General features: G+C 31.5%; 1 protein-coding gene and 2 long non-coding RNA genes across 15 annotated transcripts; 1 reads left to right on the top strand and 2 right to left on the bottom strand.

Moving 5' to 3' along the window:
* Positions 1-2,478: 2,478 nt before the first annotated feature.
* LOC123902454 (RING-H2 finger protein ATL16) lies at positions 2,479-4,225 on the bottom strand. The gene has a single exon (XM_045952183.1). It carries the CDS (start codon positions 3,707-3,709, stop codon positions 2,675-2,677), a length of 1,035 nt encoding a protein of 344 aa, XP_045808139.1. The 5' UTR covers positions 3,710-4,225; the 3' UTR covers positions 2,479-2,674.
* Positions 4,226-14,398: 10,173 nt separating this feature from the next.
* Positions 14,399-19,015, top strand: LOC123902453. 13 transcript variants are annotated; one of them, XR_006807590.1, is made up of 10 exons: positions 14,399-14,896; positions 14,993-15,039; positions 15,121-15,174; positions 15,281-15,304; positions 15,886-15,942; positions 16,132-16,196; positions 16,843-16,918; positions 17,533-17,615; positions 18,511-18,630; positions 18,814-19,015. It is a non-coding gene; the product is annotated as an uncharacterized LOC123902453 (long non-coding RNA). The 13 variants fall into 13 exon arrangements; XR_006807586.1 differs by having other exon boundaries at positions 16,087-16,159; positions 17,540-17,615; XR_006807596.1 differs by having other exon boundaries at positions 16,087-16,159; positions 18,516-18,630.
* A 4,176-nt stretch (positions 19,016-23,191) lies between these two features.
* Positions 23,192-25,692, bottom strand: LOC123902452. Its single transcript, XR_006807583.1, has 4 exons — positions 25,250-25,692; positions 24,993-25,155; positions 24,748-24,907; positions 23,192-23,539 (listed from the first exon to the last, which is right to left on the bottom strand). It is a non-coding gene; the product is annotated as an uncharacterized LOC123902452 (long non-coding RNA).
* Between the last annotated feature and the right edge of the window lie 731 nt (positions 25,693-26,423).

Here is a 26,423-nt window from a genome sequence, read left to right as displayed (position 1 = left end):
AAATAACATATGTCAGATTTTTTTTTAAAAAAAAATACATTGAAAAATAAAAATAGAAAATTAATATACTTACAAAAAAAAGTTAATAAATTAGATTTAAAAATATATTATATTTAAAAAAAATTATCAATTTTTTTACGGTAAATAAATTATCAAAATAGAATAAAGAAATCACGCAAAGAAGGGGCAAAAATTAGGGTTCATGAATCAAAGTTGCTATTGAAGGATAAATCACGCAAATAAGAAAGAAGATGTGGAGTAGCAAAGGTGGTACGTCTTCTTCAGTAGAAAAGCTTCCTGTGTGTGGGTGTCAATTATCCATGGTGATGTACAAAGCCAATAGTAGAAAACAAAATTACAAAAACAAAATTGAGGAAGATGAACAATAACAAACAATAGAAGAACTCACGAAGAAGAACTCTACAATTTTAAGGGGATGAACAAAAACTCTTTCTTATCCTAACTTTCAATTTCAATTAACCTCACCGTCAAAATAAAATTAGCCCCTATCGGTTTGAAGAAGATGAACAGAAACCTTGTTTTTCTTCTTTGCGTGATTTATTTCTTCTATTTTGATATTAAAATCTAATATATTTTTAAATCTAATAATATATTAACTTTTTTTTTTGTAAGTGTAATGTAATTTTCTATTTCTATTTTTCACTTTATTTTGTTTTTTTTAAATCTGACATGTTATTTTCCATTTTTTTAGTTTTAAATAAAAATTAGCTGTTCATTCCACGTCATCAAAAATCCTAGTTAGCATCTGCCTAATCATCAACTACTTGACATGTCAGCCAAAAATTTACCTCGATGACATTTTTAAAAGTTTTGGTATTTTACATGGACTAAAATCAAACTTTTTTTTTATAGGAACTAAAATCAAAATAAGCCGTAATTACAAGGATCATTTTCATATTTAAGCCTTATTTTTCTAACCACTTTTAGTCAAATTGAGTTTTGAAAATAAAATCTATCTTGGCTGACATAATTAAATATGTATCTCACTAAAATCACGTTTAATAGAGACACTTAATTTTTTAAAATAGTTTTCACAATAAAACAAAATGACACTGTAACACAAAAGAAATTGCTACATATATGCAGACAAATTTATGGTTGGGAAAAATAATAACTACAATGATCAGTGAAACTATACAACCTAAAAATTTGGCAGCGCTTTCATTACTTATATAAAATATTTCATCTGCAAATTAATAATTCATTATTACAAGCTGGAAGGACACGAAATTTGGAACAAGAAAGCATCCCCAAACCAACCAAAAATTACCAAACCATACCTTCTATCTACCAACATTACAACACACAGAGACATAGTATCTGTACAGAAATACTATAATTTTGCTTCAACTCGAGTGGTGTTGGTTTGAGACCTTAAAGTATGTTTTTCTTAAGGTTTTAGGTTTAATTTTTCAGCTACCAATTTTGGTGGCCTAACTCAAACAGAGTAAAAAAAATTGGATTTAAATAGGATCCTGCAAATGGAAGGTGAAATTCGTCCCCTCTATTTACTTGATTTTTGGACTGGATATCGATTTTATTTTATTTTTTAAAAAAGAAACTATAATTTTGATTGTTGTGTACACTGTTTAACAATGGGAAAAGGACCCTTTTTTTTTTCTTTAAAAACAATTTTGGGACACATGTAACTATTGACTTTATTCATTCTTGGATTCTACTTTTAGGTGATTTGTCTACTTTTCCATTTCTTTTGCTTCAATTCCTAATAGTACTTTTTTTGTTTTTCATTAAAGCCAGATTTCCTTATATCTCTTTTTGATATTTTCTACTAGAGCAAGACATGAAATAGAATAGCTTTTAATTGATCCATAGGGGAAAAAACGATTGCTTTATTGAAAGCTAACAATATGATGATTTCATCAATGATGCTCATTATCATGGCTCCATGACTTTTTAAACAAGCTGGACCATACCATGACCCCATACTATTAGGTAAAAGGTAAAATACTCTTCAAATGTCCAGCATTAGATAAGATACACCAAGAGTCTATAAGCGAGTGATATCGGTCGGTCGTTTTTTTTGTATTGACCCTTTAGTTTTAGAAAAAGATCCGGTAAGTAAGAAATTGGTGGCGAGATAAGTAAATCATGACGATTTGTTTTAGGAGGTGCTCATTAACCACTTGAACTCAATGTCTTGGTTAAATATATCCATCGATTGATTTTGAATGTTTGAGTTACGCTCAAAATAAAACTTTTAAAATGGTGTTAGAATACATACAAGTTTAATTGAATCACACATTATCATGTTACTGAAGTAATGTTCAAAATGTTCGTCTATCACTTTTAAAGTCGGCCCAATATATTTTCGTTGAATCATTCGTTATTATACCACTATGATCATACTCCGAGAAGTCTAACCGGTTTTGTAAAGTTGAACTGAACCAACCCAATTTCTAAGAAATGTGAAACTAATAAACATGAAAAAGAGAATGGTTTTCAAACTAAAATTAAATCCAATTGAATAATTGTGTGTCATACAATCCTTGATATCCTATGACCTATTCATACATCTAAGTTCTAACATCTCTATCTCACCAAAAATAAAACAAAAAAAAATAGTAAAAAAAACTAACTAGCAAGTTGCAAGCATAATTGAAACAAAAGAGATAAAAACTAAAAAGTAGAAATTTCAAGAATCCAAATAAACAGGTTGAACAGAACTTCTGGATCTACTTCCATATCCAAATGAAAAGAATGATTTCTTAGCTCTACTGCAACCTTCAATGGTGTTGTTAACTTCATTGATTTCTCTCTTTTGTTGATGCAGAGCTTCTTGAACTGCTAAATAGAATTGTCTATCAGTTGATGAATCCATTGAAAAAGATCTTCTAATTGGTTGAACTAAAAATTGTTCATCTTTTGTTGCTCTAATATCAATACATTCATCTCCCATACTTGTAACTTTTTTCAACTTTATTCCTTTCTTTTCAACATTTCTTTGCTCCAATAATTTCCTTGGTGAAGGCCTAATAGAATTTGCTCTTGGTAATGGTAATGGTAATGGTAAATCTAAACCATTATTGTTACTTAATTCAATAACAACAAAATCTTGATCACCACCAATGAGATTTGGATTTTGATCTTGAGTTGAAAAAGGAGTTTGTGAAATCATTTGATCAAAGCTGAATCTGTTTGTCAATGAAATACTTGTTCTACAAAGTGGACAATTAGCATTGTTTTGAAGCCAAACATCAATGCAATCAATATGAAAAACATGGCTACAATTTGGTATAATCCTAAGTTTTTCATCTTGTTGAAACTCATTCAAACAAACAGCACATTCACAGAAATCTCTATTATTCCCTTCTTCTGTTTTGAATTGAATAACCGGAATTAACCGAATCACTGCTTCGTCTAGACCACGAGGTTCTGTCCCCGGTGAGTATATTGTTGTTGGATCTTGTCGCCTTCTAGACGGAGAGAATCGTCTTAGAAGATCGATACGGTGCCAATTGAGACAACATTTGATGACAAAGATGTAGTAAGAAACAAGCAAGAAAGCTGTTGCTAATATTCCTATTATAGCAATTGCAATAATTGGAAAACTTGTGCTAGAATGATGCATATGAGGATGAAAAATTGAACTTGAACTTGGAGAAAAAGCTTGTGATTGTGTCACATGTGATGAAAAATGGATCAAGAATCTTCTACTTACAAGATCCATATCAGAAGATGCAAGCAAATGGGTTATCTCAGATCTTGATGTAAATAAAAAATAAAAAAATAAGACTTTATAGCATGTGGACTATTTGGGGTAGGCTATGATTTTCAAAGATGAACTAGTTTTGAAGCAATGAAGAGAAAAGATTGAAAATTGATTAATGGGCCAATGAAATAATTAATGGATGAGATGAGATTAATGTACTATAGTTTTATGTATATATGGAGAATGGAGAAAGAGAGAAGAAACCTAGGTGGTGTATAAATGAGGATGGTGATGTTGAAGGAGACAGAACATTAAAAATGTTGTCAAAAACCTGTTTTTATTTATTAAGGTTGGAGTTGGAGTACTACGTAGTAGTTGGTGAATTTTCTGAGAGGTTTTTTTCAGAGATTTCTGGTTAGAAATTTGTACCAAGAGTAGTGTCTCGATCAATGTTCAATATTTTATATATGTAACACAGAAACAGTAGCGTATCATCTTATTTAATAATTGGAGACTGTATGGAATCAATTGTGGTTCATTAAGAATAATAGTGGTGGTTAATAAGGACTAATACTGGATCAAGCCACCACTTAATTACCTAATTGCCATGGTCCATTGAAATTGACAGATAGTATATTGGAGTATTGAATAAATTTTGAATTTTTAAGGTCTTTATATAAATTCATAACCATATGTTTATAAATTGGACTTGAATTGGATGCAGTCAGCACTGCTAACTGCATATGATGGCTATGATGCACCGACTGTATCATAACATCGGCCTAGAATCATTTTTCTTGTGAATTCTATTCTTTTGAAGGAAGGAATAACTCGTTTGAGAGATAATAAAAATTAAAATATATGTAAGTTCTGCTACTCACTCGAAGATTAGTCTCATAAAAATTCAAATGATCTAAGTTTGTGAGAATATATTGAGAAGCTTACTAGGTGTCAAATATTCTAATTACATTAAGTTAAAAAAAAAAATCAAACAGAGTTCAAATATTTCTGTTGTGTACTTAAAACGGGTTTCTATTTTGTAGGGTAGTATTGGAGAGTACTTTTCTTTTTTGAAATAAAATATTGTCCCCCTTCTTTCCAAACTCTATAATTTCAATAATAGAGATGAAGTATGGATAATTTATTTTTAACTAATAAATCAATTAAAAAAGAACAGGAGAAATTAATAAAATTCACACTGTATAATACACATAAATATTGATATACTATGTTAGTACGAGTAGTTGACTACATATTTAATGTCCATCCACATAGTGTCACTAGTGTGTACAGAATGACATAGTAATTAATTTTGTACACACAAAAAATCCATTAACGCTTCATTTTTTTAAAATGGTTTTTGTCCCCACAAGAGAAAAGAACAATTTTAACATAGAAAATTTAGAACAAAACGATAGTTGTTCAACACGGCCACACATATTTCAATCATTTACAAGATATGAATCCAAAAAGTTCAAAAGCATTACTAACTCAAGCATATTGGTTGGAAATAATTTGATAAACCACTAATTAGTAAAAACAAAGAACAAATCATCACTTGAACTATGTTAATGTTAATGAATATAATTGATGTATAATTTGAGGGGCTAAAGATATCATAACAAAGTAGTGATTGAGCTCCCAATTAGATACACCCTTTGTCAATCATCAATCTTAGTAAGAAAGTCTCATACCCCACATCAGCAGCCCACCACCATGGAATCCTAAATTTCAACTATGTGTGGACTTAAATTTTTTCTCTTTTTGGCATAAGAAATAGTCCACGATATATAACAAAAAAGAAAAATCCACAATATTCTTACATATATAAATTATATTTCAGTAAAAATAATAGAGTAAGTTAACCGAGATATCTTATCTTTATTTTTATTATAATAAAATTTATGTTTTGCAAGTTTTTAAACCCTAATTATTCTTACTAGGGATGTCAACGGGGCCGGGAATGTGCGGGGAAGCTTCCCCATTCCCCGCTCTAAGGCTATGTTTGGATTGATGGTACATAACGGAATGGAGCGGAATGGAATAAGATGGAATGGAGCGGAGCGGGATGGAATGGAGCATAAAATGTATTCCATTGTTTGGACATTTTGTATTCCATCCCATACACCCCAAATTGGAGGGGAAGAAAAATAAGAGAAAATGATGGAATGGGATGGAATCCATACCATCACATACCATTCCATTCCATTCATTTTTAAAGAATCCAAACAATGGAACTTCACTTCATACCACCACATACCACTCCATTCCATCTCATACCACCAATCCAAACAAAGCCTAAAGTGCATGCGAGGGAGATTTTGCCTCCATTCTCGTCCCCACGAGGAATATTTGTCCCCATCCCCACAGATCCCCGCGGTTCCCGCGGAGACGCACGAATATCAAATATTAACAAAATTTTTATATTTTTCGATCAAATTATGACAGTAGCATGACATTATTTTTTCCGTCTTATTTAAAAATAAAAATTTTGCATCTTTCTTTTTAGATAATAAAAGCAACACATAATACATTCATAACCAAAAAACATTGCAAAAATATTTGGCTACTAATAATCATACAAAACCTAACAGCCAAAATATTTCATAGCAAAGTATGGCAGTTCGGGGAATGGACTAATAATCATACTAAAAACATTGCAAAAACATTTGACTACTTATAATCATACTAATAACAATATATAGTGTATATATGGACGGAATCCGCGGAGACGGATGCTTCGTCCCCGATCCCCGCCCCAAAGTGCCTGCGGGGGGATGTTTGCCCCCATCCCCACAGGGATAAAATCTTTGTTTTCAGAGCTCCGAACGGGGCAATTCCCACGAGGATCCGCTCGACCCTCCCAACCATTTATTTATGACATCCTTTTTTCTCTCACCTAATTTTCTCCTAGAGTCGCTAAAACATATCACGCATAAATTAATAACCGCTTCTATGTCTGTTTTTCCCCAATAAACTGTACTAAACAATACTCCCTCCGTACTATAATATATGTCACTTTGGCACTTTTATTCATATTAAGAAAGATAATTAATGTTGTATGAAAAAGAGAGATTATGAGTTGATTTACAAAATTGTCCTTTATTTATAGTATGGAAAGAATAAATTGAATAATTGAAAGAAGATAGAGTAATAAATAGTTAAGGGTATAATAGGAAAAATAACATTAAATGTTTTATTGGTAATATAAAGCGACATATATTATGATACAAATCTTTTCTTAAAAGTGACATATATTATGATACGGAGGGAGTATGTGATACTATTTATGATCACACAGCCAAATTCAACAATAGTTAAAGTAATAACTGCTTATTATTATAATCCAAATCACAGTGTGCTATGAGAAATATGGGTCCATCCATCTAGAGAAAAGTTTGCCTTAGTCACCGCCTATCTTATTTGAAAATCTTTGGTATAGTAGAATGAATATAAAATTAGAGTGTGAAATTCATTATAGTGGGTCCTAAATTCTTCATACAGTGCAATGCCTTGTATGAAAGTCAAATCCATGTGCAGTATGTTATGCTACTATTTTTCTAAACAATCCAGAACCGACACAATTGCACCTATATTTTGGCTTGTTGAAAAGCAATATTCAACTTAGGTGAGAAAAATACTAGACACACAAATATTTTGATTTTCGAGTTTCAAAAGTTTTTCACACATTAGTCAAAGGTTGTGTTGTGAGGACCTTGTTGCGTCTGACGGAAGAAACTTCAAATGTCCTTACTACTAATACCTTTTGGCCAAAATTTCAACAAAAGATCACTTATTCTCTATTTTAGTATCTTTGCATTTATTATTGCAAAATATTTTGTTTATTCATTCAAGTGTTAGTTGTTAATGAGTTTTTTTTTTCACAAGCAAAATTTGAATTAAAGAACAATAGTTAGTTAGTCCAATAATAATAATTGGCACTAAATTTAGTAGAGAGGATCACGAAAAATCAAAACAAAAACTCTTCACTAAGACAGAATTAAACGACACCAGATGAAAAACTACGGAAAACAAACTCGAAAGAAACATAAAAAAATATGTGAATATCATTTATTTAAATAAAAAGAAATAAAAAACGATTAAGAGGAGGTGATTTCATATCAGAATTGATCCTAACCACTCATCACTAATTAATAAATCAGAAAAAAAATCACTAATGTGGAGTGGCAGTAGAGAAGGAAGGGAAAAAATTAGGTTATTCTCGTTAATTATGTTTTTAATGATTCAAATACTATATTATGTTAATTAGCATATGTTTATATTAGTTTTTTAATCATCAATCTCGAGATTCAAAGCAATTTTCAATATTATTGTGAAGTTTTCTTTTGTAGTTTATGGAATTTGAATCTTCTTCAATTTTTCCTCATGTTTTTTCTTTTTTTGCATATAAATTGCAATGTCCCTTACTAATTGAGTTAATTTCATGAAACAATAAACCGCTTTTTAATGTTTCCAAATAGATGCTTAATACATAACAAAATATATACTCACGTAACTCTATAGTTCTTTTGTTTTTTTGATGTTAGAAAAATATATAATGAGAATTGTAACAAAAAAATCTAATGGAAAAACAACTAAGCCACCAAGGCTCTTAAAGTAAGCTAAAAAAAATCAAAGACTATCTTCTAGCTCATCATTATCATTATCATAATTTAAGACATCCCAACAAACTTGGTAACCAATATTAATACTAATATACAGAATTGAAGATGATAAAAATGCACTTCATTTTTTTTTTCTTTCACCACCAATTTAATCTATTTCGGAGGTCAGTTCTACCATCAAGTGGTTTTAAACATTGTTGATCACAATTCTGCCATCAAGTATATCTAAGATATACTTAGATACTTTTTTTGAATGAGAAAAGATATACTTGATACTTGATGTATGGGTAATTCTAATTCTAATCCACACGAAAAGTTTATTTCGATTCCACAAGAAAGGTTTATTTTCAATAAGATAAGATATATACTTGATGTATTGGTAATTGTAACTCTAATCCACACGATAGGTTTATTTTCAATAGTAGTTAGATATGCAAAAAGAACAATTATTTCTAAAAAAAAGGAACAATTATAATTGAATGGCATGTTAATAAGAGGAACGTTAGAGTCACATCCTCAAACACATCTCTTTAAACACACTTTTTTTTATTGGGCCAACTCATCTCCTATTTTTAATCATGAATCAGTTACTATTTCAACCTGATAGACCATTAATCGTTTCCTTTCTTTGTTTTTTTTTCTCCTTTTTTTTATTCGAATATTAATTAACCTTTCAAAAATCATGTCAAATTTTGAAGATGGTGATTTTAAGTTGGAGAGAAGAAAGAAAATTGAAGAATAAAGCTTCTAGGAAGGAGGAAGAAGAAAATATCGATTTAGTACCTTCAATACAGATTTCTAGGTTTAGAGATATATGAGTCAATTTCTGGATTTAGAGAAATAAAAAAATATGATTTTGAGTTCAATTTCGTTTTTTTAGATTTGGTCCTTCTTTACAATTTTATTTTTGGATTTAGTCCCTCAGTGGACGACTCAACATCATCTTTGACACATCATCTTCGTTTACCGGGTCACACGTTACCACGTCAGTCTCAATTTGCCACATATGCATTTTTTTTAACAAACTTTGACATCAGGGATCAAAATCAAAAGGATTTGCATATCCAGAATTTTTTTAAAAACAATAAAAAATACATAGACGAAAACCAAAAACTCACGAACTTACGTGGACGAATTAATTATTTAAGTTTTTTTTATTACAGGATTCTCTTCTGTTGATTACTGGTTTGTTTGCACATTAGTCACTAGTATAGTTTGATGTGCAATCAGAATCTTTGGCGTTGACTTATGGATTTCATGGTTTTACTAATTTCTTCGCGGGCCAAAGCCCATTGTTTTTTTTAGCTTTTTTTTTTATACATGTACAATTTAAAATGGTATTTGCGGTTGAACTATATTGAGCCTGTCTTTGGTGTCTATGTCAAAAGAATTATTTGGAATATATGCTGAATGTTCGTCCAAGGAAGCAACTTAATCAATCAATTACGAATAAAACTTTGGATTGAATCAATCACCAATACTTCGTTCCATGCTGGTAGCTTTATACACAAGCTAAGGATAACAGACATCATTTTTCCTATACACCCCATGTAATGAGTGCTGATCTCCCCGTCAACACTTCAAGTATAGTTGGATTCATCTCAACGACTCTTATTGATGCTAAAATATACAATTCAATCATTTTTTACTTTCATTCTTCCTTTACAACATACTGACTTGAGCGTTCAAGTGCAAACATGTTTTATGGTTATCTTTTCCACCATACCTGAAACTTCTAACCACCTCAAACCTCACCGATAGAGCAATTTCATTCTGATATGAACGGAACAAAAACTTATTCTTAAGAAATCAATTGAATATGATTAAAATTAATTGGACATTGTCCTGGTACTATTTATTTATTTATTTACAAAAGGATATATATTTACTTTTGATTATACATAAAATAGTCTTTAAAGTATCCTGCTCCAATTTTCTTGACCAGCTTGGATGAGAGGGACTCATCTAGAAAGAGTCAGATTGCATTAACAGTTCTTCATAGAGAAGTTAAATATACAACAGTGAGTTTGGCCACATCTACTATATTGTCAATTTCTAGACTATAACACATGACTAACATTAATATGGATCAAGTGATTCATGGTGGACCAGTCACGAATAACATTATAAAGAATACGAATTTTACAAAATTCATCGTTGAATTGAAGAAAGTTTAGATCATATAGATCATCCATAGAAAAATTTAGAAAAATTGAAAACCATTTGATATGTTATTGAGACACATTAAGATTAACGGTTTATTAAATAACGTAAATCTTGATGGGTCTCAATAACACATTAAATGATTTTCAAAAAAAATAAAAAAATTATAGATGATCTATACGATATATAAACTTTCAATCCAATAATAAATTTTGTAAAATTCATATTCGGTACATCACTTATCCACAGTGGACCACTTGTGAAGGTAGTCCACCTTAGCATTAGCCTTCATATTCTTATTTAAAATTCCAATTCAAAGTCTTGCTTGCCAAGCTTTGTTGACTTGAGTTTTATTATTTTTATATATAGTGCATGTTTTGATTCTACGGTATATTTTAAACTAATTGATTTTGTAAAATTAATTTTATTTAAAAATAATATTTAAAATAAAAACGAGTTAAATAATCAATTTTAGTGTAAGATTACTTTTAAACTTAAAATTAGTTAGAAAATATTCTACTTTCAAATTAGAAACAATTATGAAGTAAAAAATAATTTTGACTGTTCCAATCATAATCAAAGTGAAAAGTTTGGACCACAAGAAAAAGAGTACAAATAGTGTGGGAAAATAATCCAAACAGTATTGGAAATAGTTGCTAGTGTGATGATGAATGAAGATTGAGAAGAAGCACATGGAAATGGGGACATGTAAAAATGCCAAGCAGCCAAACGTTTAAAGAAAAATACTCAATTTCTGTGTGCAGAGATGAAGTAGTGTCCACATCTCTCTGAAACTCACATGTATATAAATAAAGTTATAACTTTTCTTTTGCGTTAATCTTCCTGTTTTATAAGAGAATGGAGTGTCTGTAATTTAATTAGATCGATGGTAAGATAAATAAAATTTGATAAAAAATTATTTATATCAGAAATTTAACTTAAATTTTTTAAATAACACATCTTAAATGGGCTGCTTTTATTATGCACAAGTGGATCAAGTGGTGCACGGTGCACCACTTATCAATAACCCTATAACGAATACGAATTTTACAAAATTCACTGTTAGATAGAAAGTTTATATCATATAGATCATCCATATAAATTTTTAAAAAAATTGAAAATCGTTTGAGGTGTTATTGAGACCTATCAAAATTAACGGTATTTAATAAAAATTCATAAACCGTTAATTTTGATGAGTCTCAATAACATATCAAATGATTTTCAAATTTTCTAAAAATTTATATGGATAATCTATACGATATAAACTTTCTATCTAACGGTGAATTTTATAAAATTCGTATTCATTATAGAGTTATTGACAACTGGTGCACCGTGCACCACTTGTCCGACTCTTCCATTTTAGCCAAAGCCTCTTAAATGAAGTTTAATAACCGTTTAAGTTCAATATATCTTGATTAAATGAAGTAATAATTTGAATTTAAGTTAAAGTGCACAACATATAATAATATGCGGGCGGATATTATCATCTCTATTAAATTAGACTTATAGACAAATTCTTAAATAATAATAACAATTCGTCAAAATAATAATAATAATAACAATAATAATAATAATAATAATAATAATTGCGAATGAGTCACGACTATAGTCAATTTTATTTTTGCTCCCTTTTTTCTATATAAATTAATTAGGATTATTTACCTTTACTTCCAAGAGAAAAAAAATTAATTAGATTTTGAGTAAATTATCTGTCACGAGACTGCATGGAACCTGTCAATTAACTAGAGTTTTGTTTAATGTTTTTATTTATTTATTTTTTTTTTTTTGAGGATGATGTTTTTATTTATTTATTGAAGTGTTTGTTTATTGCTGAATTTCCAATACTGCATTACTCAACGCAATGGATTATTAATATATATAATCATAGTATGTTCGCACTGTTTAATTTCAGAGTTTTTCTTTTCTTTAGAAAGGTTGAAATTTGAAAGACATTTTCCTCACTGACCGATTGTGCACGTGCAGTCACGTGTTTTGCAGGCCCTCCATTGTATATACACTTATTTTCCACATTAAGATCTATATATGCATGTATTCTGTCAACGCTTAAACCAGTCAAATATTCCACGTAACGTAATATAAAAAGAACTTCTGCCGGTAGTTTTCTATGATACTTGATTCTCTGATCGTTTTTAAATTTGTTGAGATTTGTATATGACTCATTTTGAGTTGTTGATGATTTTTAAATCAGTTGAGATTTGCATGTCTCTTTGTATCTGGCCGACTTTTATTGCATCGATGTTGACTGTTTGGAGGCGGTTTACGAGCTGAGACTCACCTATCTAGTGACATCTCTATGTGTCGGGTTGTTGTCTTCTCCGGTGTTCTGGAAACTGAGAATTGTCAAACAATTAATCAAGTTTCGGTATAAATCCTAAGGTCAATAGTGATTTATATAACTTAAAAATAATAAGCATAAGATTAACGGGATAATTACAAGTTTTCATCAAAGTGATTCTTGAAACAAGGTAGCAAATGAAAGCGAAAAAGAAACAAACAAAGATGAATTAAGTTGAGATGGTGATTGAAAAAGGCGTCAAAATCATGAAGATTGATAAGCCAAGAGAAATTGTCACAATGGTAAGGAATTCATTGATAAAATCAATGTTTTAAGAACCGGACCGGAGGTCGACCCGGTGTGGTCACTGGTTCATGGTTCAATCGGTTAGACCGGTTCAACCGCTATTGAACCGTTCATATAATTTTCGTATCTGGTAGCTAATAAACAAATTATCAGTAACAGAATAACAAATACTTAGAAACTAACAAAGCAACAAATTACTAAAATTGGTTCATAATAATTATTCTACTTCACAGGTGATAAACAAACTAACAAAATAGAAACTTTAAAAACCTAAAACAAACAAAACACAAATTAGAAACTACTGTAATATAAGAAAAAAAAATCTTTTGAAATATAAGGAAAAAAAAAACTACTGTATTTAACGTTTTTTTTTTTCACTGTAATATAAGAAAAAAAAACCCTTTTCAAAATTGAAACAAGATTCTGAAAAATATTATTCTTGTTGCAATCTATCAATGTGTTGAAACAATATTTCCTAAAGCAAATAATATAAAGATGAAACCCATAAAAATTGAACAAAACCTTAGTTCTTCATTCCACAAATTAAGAAACAAATTAAGAAACCTAAACATAACAATAGGATAAATTTGTTTCATTCCACCATCTAATATAAGAAACAATTAACGAAGAAGAAGAAAAAAAGTGCAGGTGCTCAATCCTTACTAGTGGAGGCAGCAACAACAACGTTTTCACGAAGAAGAAGAAGAAGAAGAAGAAGAAGAAGAAAATAGGTGTTGGTTTTCCTTCCACCGTTTTCACGCTCTCTGAAAAGTGGAAAGAGAAAAATTAGGGTTACACACAGGAAAAAAAAAAACGTTAAATACACAGTTTTTTTTTTTTTTTTTTTAATTTTCAAAAGATTCCGAACCGGTCGGTTTTTTCAAACCGCCCCCGGTTCACCGGTTCGAAACGGTTCCGGACGGTTCGTACCGGTTTCAAGCGGTTTTTTCCCGGTTCTGCAGACTACCGGTTCTCAGTAGTAGCCCGGACCGCTGCTGTGTCCGGTTCCCGGTTGAACCGGCCGGTCCGGTCCGATTCTTAAAACATTGGATAAAATTCAATTAGTTCTAATCCAAGGACTCAAGAGGAGCCACACTTTCACAAATCTCACTATGGGATATTCTACTTCATTTCAAACTTTTTTTTTTTCAAGTAAGATTACAAATGTCTATTTAAAGCAAAATCATAAATCTACATGGGCCATAAGTGACACTATTCTAGGCCCATAATAGACTTACGAAAATTGCTTTTTAGGCCTCCCTTGTTGCTCATAGGCTCCCCAAAAATCCCAAAACACCACTTATTTTGGGTATCTTTACAACTACACAAATTCACCACAGCTGTAGGGAAATTTTTGACAGGTGTCAAGCTCACAGGCGCGCAGAGCAAATCCTTGCTGGACAAAAAGCCAAAAACTTTACTTCTTTTGGAGCAATATTTGAATCTGTTTTCCCCCTTTCATATCCTTGCTTACTGGGCCAAAAAACACAAGCCCAATCCTATTCGGCCCAAACAAAACAAAATTGGTGCTGCACAATCATCTTGAACTGTCGCTTTCTTTCTCAGCTTTGTAACAGGTTTGGATACTTTTTTTAGCAAACACTTTGGCTTTCATTATTTCTCAAGCAAATAACAATATCTAATCTATGCAACATCCCTCTCTTCATCTCTGTTCACATCACACTTTGAAAGAAAACACAGCTCATTTCCCCCTCTTCCAGAACTCAATTCAAATTTTGAATCCCTACTTCTATCTCTCTTTTTTCGGACTCTCTCTCTCTCTCCCTCTGCTATTCTTCTTTCTCAAATTTAATGGTTGGGATATGCTTCTTCAGCTTTATCACCCTTCCTTATTTCATGATTTCATTTCATATTCTGATTTTATTTTTTTTAATGTTATTGTTTGTTCAGATTTACAAACTCAGGGACGACAAAGATCGATGAAGCAGAGCACACAGGTATTGTTTTTCTTGGCTTTGGATTTCATGGGTTTCACACCATTGTTCTGTTTAATGAGTTCTATGTTTTCTTTGGTCAAGTGATATGCAGGTATCCTCATAAAGGAATGTTCAAAGGGCTTCTCAAAAAGCAAGGTATGTGAAACCAATGAAGATATAATTGAAATCCCTTCCTTATTTCATGATTTCGTTTCATATTCTAATTTTTTTATTTTTTTTTGGAATGTTATTGTTTGTTCAGGTTCACAAAATTACGGTTTGATGGGTAAGTTTTCTGAACTTTAATTGATTGTATTTGAGTAGTATTTAGTTGATGTTTGAGATTCGAGTAGTTATGTTTTGTTTTGATTTTTGTTTTAGAATTCAATTTTATCAGAAAATTAGGGTTTGTTTTGATCATCAGAAAATGGAATATAGTGTTTCAGAAATCAATTATCAGAGATTGTTGTTCATGAATTTGAAGAAAAAGTTATGTCTTTCTTCTTTGAAATCCCTATTTTTCTTCAATAGTGTTTTTTATATCTGATTTTATAATCCTCTTTCAAATTTTTTTAAATTTTTTTTGAAAATATTGTTGCTTAGTTGTCATATTTATTAGGATTTGTTTCTATGTTTTAGTTAATAATCCCTACCTTTTAGTTGTTAGTAGGATTTAGATGATTTTCTCCACTACCATATGATTGATTTGTTTTTGTTAAATTTTAGATTTTTCTTTTTTTAGATTTGTATAAAAAAAATATTGGATTTGATTTGTTTCAATTTTAATTTGTTTTATTTATTATTTGTAAACTTTAATTGAGGAGAAAACCAAACTGATATAGCAGTAGTTTTGCTCCCCCTTTTCAGGTTTATGTAAAGTTAAGGTGAACGATCATATCAACTCAATTTGAGAAGTTGATATATGTAAGTGAATTTGACCAATTTGAATGTAGCAACTCAATTTTGATATTGTTGTGGAATTAGTAGTCAAGCTAAGATACTGTTATGGAATTATAGTTACAGTTCTTTTTATTCTCTAAAGCTATTTGGTTATTGGTTCTCTTGCAGAATATTGATTAGGTTATGCATCTCTAAAGCTATTTGGTTATGCAGAAATACTAAATTTGTTGGTTCGTCAGAGGTATATTTTATTCTATAATACCACAACTACATCAGAGGTATAATCAATCACTCCATTTTTTTTTCATCATGAAATGATCATCACTTCTTTCATTTTGTTCTTTGTTTTCATATATAACTTAAAATTAAAGGTACTATTCGATACAACTACATCTAATATAGCACAAACACTTCATTGTGGATAGTGTTTTTGTGATGCCTCTGTCACCATATAAGTAGACCACTTATAGTTTGATACTTTTAATTACTTTTAGTTTGATTTAGATAGAAAGGATTATTGTCATTATTTGAATTCCTTACTTTAGTGAGAGTTGGTGAGGTACATAGCTTTGATTGCATTGATTGCATTTTTCCTTTCTTCCAGATTCTCCTATAGATCGTTTGCCGCTGACAGAGTAGACCACCGATTTTTGTTTTTTTTGTTTCAGTGTCTTTGTCTTCATTTTTTTGGTCTTATATATCATTCAATTGTGGTCTTATTTTTTTATGATTTTCTATACTATCATTTGTATGCAATTAGTGAAAGAATTAGTGAAAATAGATAATTTGTTAGCTTTTACATCACCAGCTTTAAGAAATTTTATAAAAATGGTGTCTTCTTCATCATATTTTTTTAAATGATTTATTTAAATTTTTGCAAAAACTGTATGAAATCAACTGTAATACTCTATTTGCACTTTGCAGGCCAAAAGATTTGTAGACTATTTGACTACTTTGGTCCTCTAAATGAAGTTTTCGTGCCTCATGATTATTATATTAGGTAAGCTTATTTACTCTGTCTTAAACACAACTTATATATAGCTTCTATGTGTTTTTTTAATTTAAAGTTTTAATTTTCCAGTTCAATGTGTTACATGTGAAGTTGTATAGTGCTCCAAATTTATCATTTAGTTTTGATCAACATGATGGCATTGTTTCTCACTTTCAGATAATTACTTTTAAATATAGTTTTTGTTCTCATGTACCCAATATAATTTTTAGTTATTTTTAAATTTAGAGCAATTGTTTTTCCTGCTCTGCTGCCCTGTGTTAAGTAAAGTGAGTTTAATTCTATCCTTGCCTTCAATTTTAACCCATGTTTTGTAGTTTGATGAAATATTTCATTTATTTCTTATCTCTGCATTTCTTATGTTGCTTATTTTTTCAAAACCATAGATTAAAAGTATAGTGATTTGATAGTTTTGATTTTAACCTTATGTTTAACCCTCAAAATTTAAGATGTCATACATGCAACAACTTTTCTATGCTACACTTTTAAGTGCTAGCTATTTTTTCCAAGAAGATTAGAGCTTGAATTTCCAAGAGAATTAGACTAACCTCATATTAATGTTTGACAATGTTAAGTGCTAATTTTTGACACCCTCATTGTCTAAGATTGCAGGTTTGAGTTCAAAGGATGGTAACTAAGAATATGATGGAGCAAAATTAACATGTTTCCTTTGAGCACATGTATTATTGTGAGTAAAATATTTTACATTCCTCACTCACTGACATTGATACGGTAAACTCTTATAACTGTTAGCATTTTAATACATAGATAAATCATTGAAATCTAAATTTGCTCTAGCTCATCCAATTTCCGTTGTAAGTTTGGAATGTGCATCAACTTTGTTCTTTGTGTGCTTTGAGAATTAAGGCTACTCTTGGCTAATATCTATATCTATTGTATGATATTCAAAATGTGATTGGAGATTTAAAAGATAGAATTAATTAGATTTTCTTTGTTTATTTTGTTCTGTTCATGTTTTGCTTTCATTGTATTTGAAAACTCTAATTTGATTTATTCTCATGTTTTGTATTTATTTTTTATTGACCGCCTTTAAACTTTATATGCATATGACTACATTTGGTAAATGTATTGTTCTATAAAGTATCTATCCAATTGACTGTTACCTAACTTCAATTTAGTATCTATAAAGGCAATTAATGTTATTTCCTTTTGTTTCTCTAAAGGCAATTAGTGTATTAAGTGAATGGTGTAGGAAACTCATACTTATTTTCTATTGGGATGTTCTTGAGTTGACTGTGTGCATGAGTTTATGGTGATTAGTTTATTACTTCTTTGAAGAGGTTTGGTTTCATAGGTCACTTTGGGGGGACACCATAATGTCACTTTTATAGGTTAGTTTATGATTTGATACATGTGTGAAAAAGTTTTACACTGTCGGTGTATACCAATTAACCTTAATTCTAATAATGGCTTCAAATGTTTATGTTACTCATCTGAGAGGTATAATTATTCATTGTTAATACTATATAATTTTACTTAATTTCTGATGTCTTACAATCAAAATTCAGTATATTGTGTGGGCAAACATGTGAATTATCATTTGATATAGTTTTTTTTATCAGGTAAGACATAGTAGTGGAAGTGGTGGAAGGTGATGCTAGAAATGTTCTCTGTGATGCTCTGGAGAAGCACCATGCTTCAATATTGGTTCTTGGTAGTCATGGTTATGGAGCTATAAAAAGGTACAAGTTCATTCTGGTCACATTTATCATTCAATTGCATTACAAATTTACAATCATTGATTGAAATGAGTGTCTGATAAATACTTCATGTTCGGATAAACAACTTAATGAAAAGTTGTTCGCGTAGGCGCTTAACATATAGGTACTTATTTACTTATTCTTTGAGATTGAATTTAATTGCAGGGCGGTATTAGGTAGTGTAAGGACTACTGTGCTCATCATGCTCATTGCACTGTGATGATTGTGAAGAAGCCAAAAACCAAACACTGATCTCATTGGCTGCACGCGTCTAAATTGTCCAACAGCAATCAGAATATATATATTTTCAGCAAAAGGAAACATGAATGTTCTTTAAAGTTTTCACCAAGTTGTTTGTTCCATGTCATATTGACTCTATAGAATAAGGTTCATTTCACATTTTATTATGTTTTAAATACTAAAATTAGAACAGGATTTCTCCCTGTCCCAGCCAGTAGTCACCCTGGTACTTATTTTGATTATGATCAGATTTTGTAAATGGTAGAAAATTTTAGGAAGAAAACTATATTTGACTTTTTAATTTGAAGCCTTAATTTTTGTTCCATTATAAATGACAGAATTTCATTTGCAATACAACAAAATGGAAAATACTACAAAGTATGATATTATTATTATTGCTTTCACAATTATTCTTTATTTACTCATTTTCTATTAATTTCTTTGGTGGTTTATTAGCTCATATAAAGAACTTAACGGAGATTATCCATATAAATATATGGGTTTTGTAAGATGAACTAATAAAATATTCTCTCGGTTGTGCCATCAAAACATCAAATATTTTCTTGAATTGTGCCATCAAAACATCTTCAAGAAATAGGAATGAGAGGTATATATCTGCTGGATGGTTTGAATTTGTTCAGAATGCTAACATACAACCTGGCGCAAGAGTTCAGTTTATTGTCTCAGATCCACCTGATTTTTTTAATGTTGTTATCATTAATCAACATCAATAGTTGTCTTCAAAAACAATTATGTTTGACATGTTGTAGTTTATTATGGTTTTTGTTTGAACTCTATCTACATTAATTATTTGAATGATACTCTTAAGTTACTGTTTGTTTGTTGGTTTATATTTTAACTATAACAACAATTATATTATTATATGTCTTTTTTTATATGATTGTGTTATGTTAACAACTAATTATCTAAATGCTATATTTAATCAGATAATGCAATCGTCCTCGCCCGTGCGTTGCACGGGTTCCTAACTAGTGGATTCTACAATCCGAAGTTGAATCAATTTCGGAATATAAGTTCCGAAAATGCATAATTTCGTTTTTTCAAACATTATTCATTTTTTCCATTCCATTCATTCACCATTGCTGCTACACTATTTGCAAGATTTACTTTTTACAATTTGAAATTGTGGAAGCAAGCAAACAAACAAAATAGAGCATAAGAGAAAATGTACTGCAATGGCAAGAACACAAGTTTTGATGATAGAATTTCTATTATGGAAATTGAGGTTCAAGTAAGTAGTAGTAGTTTGAAGAAAAGGAATAATGAGTTGGTAATGAGGTTGGTTCCTGAACAGAGTTAACTTCTGAAATTATGGATTCCAAATTTAATCTAGTTCGTAAACTAGGATCCGAAAACGGAATTATTCGGATCGCAGGATCCTAAACACTGATAACTCTGTTTTCATATTAGAGTAAGGAGTCTGTAACATAGCAGAAGCACATAACACCAACAAAGCTCTCTTCTTTCCTTACCTGCAACTCTGTTGAGTCAATGGCGATGGCAGCAACAACAGTGACAACTACTAAAACATTACCGGCAACAACGACAAGAACCAATGGTTGTTTTGCGGCAAGAACGACAAAGTCCAATGTTTATCGACCACAAAGACAACAACAATCAACAACAATCTCCTTCTTTCCCGTTACCGGTGCTCACCGTAGCCGCCACGCTTCAACACCATAACTCCGTTGGTTCACACCTTTCTATGAGCAAATTTCAGAACACGATTTCGGAGCGCATGTGTTATGAACAAGTTTTTTGTTGTTCATAACTTGAAGAGATAATTTCTAAAAACTACTAACAAACTACACTAAGCTATAATAACTAACTTCTTCATTCATTTTGCTTGATTATTACATGCACCAAATGTCAATATATATAGCTAACAAACTAATCAATGACTCGTCATTATTCTAGATCATTCTAGAACATAAATAATCACATACAATTGACTAATGCATTTTGGGCCTATTTAATCTCTAAGGCCTATATCCATTCATTACATTCCATTGGTCTTGCAGAACCACCTTATCCTCAAGGTGTAATCTAACAAAATCCACAATTTAGTGCAACCTAGAATTTAATCTAAACCCAAAGAAAATTCAAAATGTGTTGAGTGAACTTATTCTCAAATTCTTTCTCAAAACTCTAATTCTTCTTAGCTTGACCCCATTATGAAATGCAAGTAGTCCAACGTGTGTGCAGGCCCATTGCAAACATTCGTGAGTCCAAATTCATCTCCAAGGCCCAATCCTTTCTCCCTCTATCCCACGGTAGCCACAACAGAGAAAGTAAGATGGCGTTGTCGCATGATTTCCTTGGCGAACGGTGGTCGTCATATAAACTCGAGCTCCAATGAAATATACACGGGAGAGGATCCTATTTCGCCCGACTTGTTGTGCCATCTCCATTTTTTTCAAAAATGGAAAAGATCCCTTCCCATACAATTTAGATTTTATAAAACAGTTAAATGAATATGATTTATTATTGTAAAGTAATTTTATACATTTTTCCATTTTTGTTCAAAGGCAGAAAACTTTTTAATATTTGAAAAAATTTAACGTTATTTCATATTACATAATTTGAATGTAATTTGTTAAATAATTTGAAGGAATATATAATTATTATCAGATGACAATATCAAATTATTTTATAATATTAATTTTACTTTGTAGATGGACAAAATAATAAGGCATTAAAAATTTACACACACAAAATGATTGACAAAATTCAAATCTCCTCACGCATTTGTGACTTTGGAATCTATCTTATTTTGTCAAAAAAGTTAATTAATAATGTATGGTAAAGAAAAGGCAAGTATCGTAAAAAAAAAAAAAAACCAACTGTATGTTGTTTTGAAGTACACGTGTTTACTTATCAAAAAAAAAAAAAGTACATGCGTTTATAGTGGTCCTCACGCGATACATTTCAGTTAGAAAGAAAGATATTTCCATCAGGGTCCACAACTCTGAAATCAAATTATGTTAAAAAAGAGAAAGTTAGATAATCTGAAACCTCAATTCCTATGCTATTAAGCAAAGACAATCCCTTAATTCGAATGAGGGTTGACCATTGAGCCCACTTTGGCCTCGCAGACTAGGCCCCTTTGGTTTCGAGGTTGAGCTGCCACAACTTATAGCTAGGACAATGTGAATGGGGAAGTAGTCTAAATCAATGGTACGAGTAACTAGATAAGAATTTATCATGAGAAAACACTTATGCATATACATTATTTACATTTGTTTTTATAGAAATGGATTAAAAAACCGGGGATTTTAGATGGAATATTGTATGTTTGGAGATTTGAATTTCGATCGATGGAGCATCATATTGATTCGCGTGTGATTGTTCAGATGATTAGTGGAGGTAACACAAGAAGCACCTCGTGCTGGAGTATCACTTAAAAAATTCGTCGTCATATACAAATGGATTGAAAAGTCACGATTCAAAATTCGTATTGTAAAATTAATCGATATAATCTTAGTTGTGGCTTAGGTGATCCTCTAATATTTTATAAGTTAACCGTTAATAGCCCTAATGTTGCTACCCTCTAATGTAATCTTTTCTTTTCAAACTTTTTACAATAAAAATAAAATAAAATAAAACAAAGCATATAGCAAAACTAAAATTGATAAGGGAGGAACTATAGTCGTAGAGGATCCTTTCTGGTACCCCATCTGATTAAATATCAATGGTCATGCACACGTGATACGTTCAATTACAAATGGAAATGAAAGACACCAAACATAATTTCCAGAAAACTCCCTAAAAACGCACGGTTCTTTAGTAAATACATGGGTAGTTAGGGAAAACTATAAAGTGAATTCTGTTAGAAACTAGAAAGTGTGTTCAAGACGGTTTTCCCTTGCAACAAACAAGCACACTCTGCATTGCAACTATATAAACACACATTCTTCAACCTCTCTCTTTCAACCATCATTCTCTTCCCAAAATTCATTCCGCATTCTCTCTCTCTCTCTCTCTCTCTCTCTCTCTCTCTCTCTCTCTCTCTCTCTCTCTCTCTCTCTCTCTCTCTCTCTCACTCACTCACTCACCGGAGAAGCTCTGTTTCTGAAGTTGGAGCTTTTCTTCCTTACTCATTCTCTTTTCTGTTACTATCGAGGTTTTCATCTGTGAATTTCTCTACTCTTTGAATAATTTCATTATGCATGTGTTATTGTAATCAATATCAATCGTTTAATTTCTTGAATCGATTTTGTATTTTGCTTTTTCTTCCATCCGTAACCGTTTCTTTGATTTGCAATGTATTAATCTGAAAATGTACAAATCAGTTATAACACCCCATATTGATTTATCTAGAATATCAATAGGAGCATACATAACTGAATCGGGAAACGTTAAAATTACAAAATAACTTTTGTCCGACATAGTACAATTACAAGATAATTTGCCAGACAATACACAATCTTGACAAAATCCTGAATAAACTGTCATAATGTACAACCTATAATATATTATACATCAGAGCGAAATAGAATGCATAACAATCAGGATCAAACCTTGAGTCATCTTCTATAATAATTTAACAGGTGAATGCTACGAAGTTTCCATAAACAACGTCTTTACTTCAATCCTCTTGAAAATCCATTTATCATGCTCAACCTGTTACCTATAATCAATAAATCGTGGATTGAGACTAGTAAGCCTCAGTGAGCTCCTGCTACCCCAACTACGGTGGTGACTACACCAGGGGCTCGTACATAAATCAGTTGATCACTAAAATAACTCATATTCATAATTGAATAGCTTAAACATAAATAAAGGTGTATCACATAATTTATTATCTTTATTAATTTTATAACTCACGGACACTTCGAGGTGAGCGGGTCTCGAAGGCCTGACTGTAGTTTCTGATATTAAATGTAGATCAGAGAACCACCTCAGCTCACAACTTAAATAACTTGATTCCCACTAAAAGTGAAGAATCCCTCGTAGCAAAAGCTAGACTCATAGCCAAAGGCTAGATAAACTGTGGTTCGGGATCAACCACCATAATCTGATCAACTGTCTTAAGAATCTAAATTGCATTAACCTGCCCATCAACCCTTCCCGGGGATATTTCTAACTATTATGATCATCCTGATTAAATTCCTAAGTGTACTGATTTTAAACATGTAGAAAGTCTGTAATCGTGGAATTTAGACACTTGTTGTTTTTATAAAATACTATTCGTGATGGAGGGTTTTTAGTTAAATTAAATTAGTTGACATATCCTCCATCCTTAACTCAAAAGCATAATGGTCTCAGGTTGCATCGGTTCATAAGAGTTGTGCACCGGTTCATGTTCTCAGTTTGTTACAAAAATAGTTATTGTTACAAAAATAGTTATTCTGGGTTCCATGCTCCCGTGCATACTGTCTATGCACCGATTCAAACTCTGTCCAGGCCATGTTTGAGTCACTCATACCGGGTATGCACCGATTCACACGTTTTCCATGTTTTTATAAAACACATCCTGAAGCCTATGCACCGGTTCAAGCATAGCATGCACCAATTCATAGACTCAGAACACACATTTTCTAAGCTCTGGAAAACATATGCATCGATTCATAGCTGTATGAACCGGCTCAAACACGCAACCTGCAACATCCAGCAGCACTTACCATTCCAAAACAGTATACATATCAATCATTTTATGCTAAATTCCACGAATTAACAACATTCCAAACATGTAGGGCATATTCAATCCATTAATTAAGTCATTTCATGAGTTCTCCCTAATTAATCCCTAAAACTTAAGTTAACATGCATAGTTGGATTTTGGGGAAAACTAATAAGGCTACTCTATTAAGTGAGAGTTTACCTAAAGGAACCCACCTGAACATGACGTTTGAATCGTGCTAACAACATATTCGGAGCTAGTTGAAAAACAGAATTTGCAGCCACAACACTCTAAACCTGCAGCCCAAAGTTCTGTATCAGACCTCGAACTTCAAATGCTTCTCCCGAATTCATTACTGCTTAGAAATCCATGAAACTGGCGTCGAATCGACCGGAATTTCGTTATCTTACCACAGAATCAAGCGGAATTTCAAAAGGAGTTACGAGGAGTGAGAAATTACCTTTTTAGTGGAGGTCTGTCCAGAATACGGGTTTAACCCTAATCTTTCTTTTCCATTTTCTTCAATTTCTTCAAAGCTTCAATCTTTAGTCCCCACTATTACAAGTCCACGTCTTTGCTGAAATTCCAAACTAACAGTGAAACAAGACTTCTTTCAACCTTCACTTTCAAGGGAAATAGGATAATAACTATCTCATTCTCTAACCATCAAAATCGGTCAAATCAACATAGAAGAGGGGAAAGTTTAGGAATGCTTACATTACCTTGGTTTCCAACATCTACAAGCTTAAACCCATAAGAAATTCGTGCATGCAAGCTTTGACAATGGTGGAAGGTATGAGTTTGTGAGGAAGAAAGGGGTTTGTGGCTAAGAGTGGGAAGGAGAGGAAGATAGGGTTGGTTTTTGCTTCTATTGAGTTTAATTGATGATGGGTAAGAAGAATTCATACATGCATTAAGAAATTTGATCGATTAATGGAGTATGAAGTTTGTGGTTATGGTGAAAAAGGGAGGTTGGGCGTGAGAGTGTTTTGAGAAAGAGAGTTGTTCTTCTCATCTTGGAACTTATATGGTTATTACTACAAAATTACTATTTTGTCCTTCACAAGTTATTCCAATTTACACTTATGTAATTTCCATATCCTTCACTTGTCCAATTTTTTCTTGTAATTAAATTCTCAACTAAGTCTCCAATTAATATTACTACTATTAATTAAGTGGGATGTTACATCAGCTAACGCGTGAATGATCCTGAATTTCTGTTAATCATTCGTCAATTTCTGTTAACCGTTTCTTAATCGTTAATTTATCGTTTTGCAGGATGATTTCACCAATCAAAATGAATAACAAGGACGTTTGTTCTGGATTCGGCATCGGCATCAACACTGCCGATCGCAAGCAGTCGAATGCTGGCTCGTTTTCTTCGTCATTGATTGCCGGAAACTGCAACAACGGCGGAGAGCTTTAAGGTCTGCAGAAGGAGAACAGAGAGCTCCGTTCCGTGACGAAAGATTTGCAGAAGAACGAGATCATTGCAAAGAGGTTTGTGTTTCTTACTCTGTTTTACGAATCGAGCATTTAAGAATAATTTCAGTGTTTTGTTAATAAATATAATTATATTCCGTTTTGCAGCACAAATTAGTTTAATTATAAATTGCTTTCATCGATATATTGTTCCAATTTAGGAAAGCGGTTAAGTTTGTTAGAGTTTCATTTCTTTTTTTTTTCTTTTTTTTTTTTTTTAATTTATGAATTGCAGCATTATTTCTGTTAATGAATCGTATGCCGGAAACTACAGCAAAAAAGGTGAAGCTGTAACAGATGATCTGGATACGACTTCCAAAGATGTTGAAGCGGACCCGGACCTTGCAAAGAAGAGGTTTGAAATTCTATTCTATTTATCCTCTCTCTCTCTTTATATAGAAGTTTCCAT

The sequence above is a fragment of the Trifolium pratense genome, linkage group LG1 (genome assembly GCF_020283565.1).
Source record: "Trifolium pratense cultivar HEN17-A07 linkage group LG1, ARS_RC_1.1, whole genome shotgun sequence".
NCBI classification, from domain to species: Eukaryota; Viridiplantae; Streptophyta; class Magnoliopsida; order Fabales; family Fabaceae; genus Trifolium; species Trifolium pratense.
This window is presented reverse-complemented; position numbering and strand designations above follow the sequence as displayed.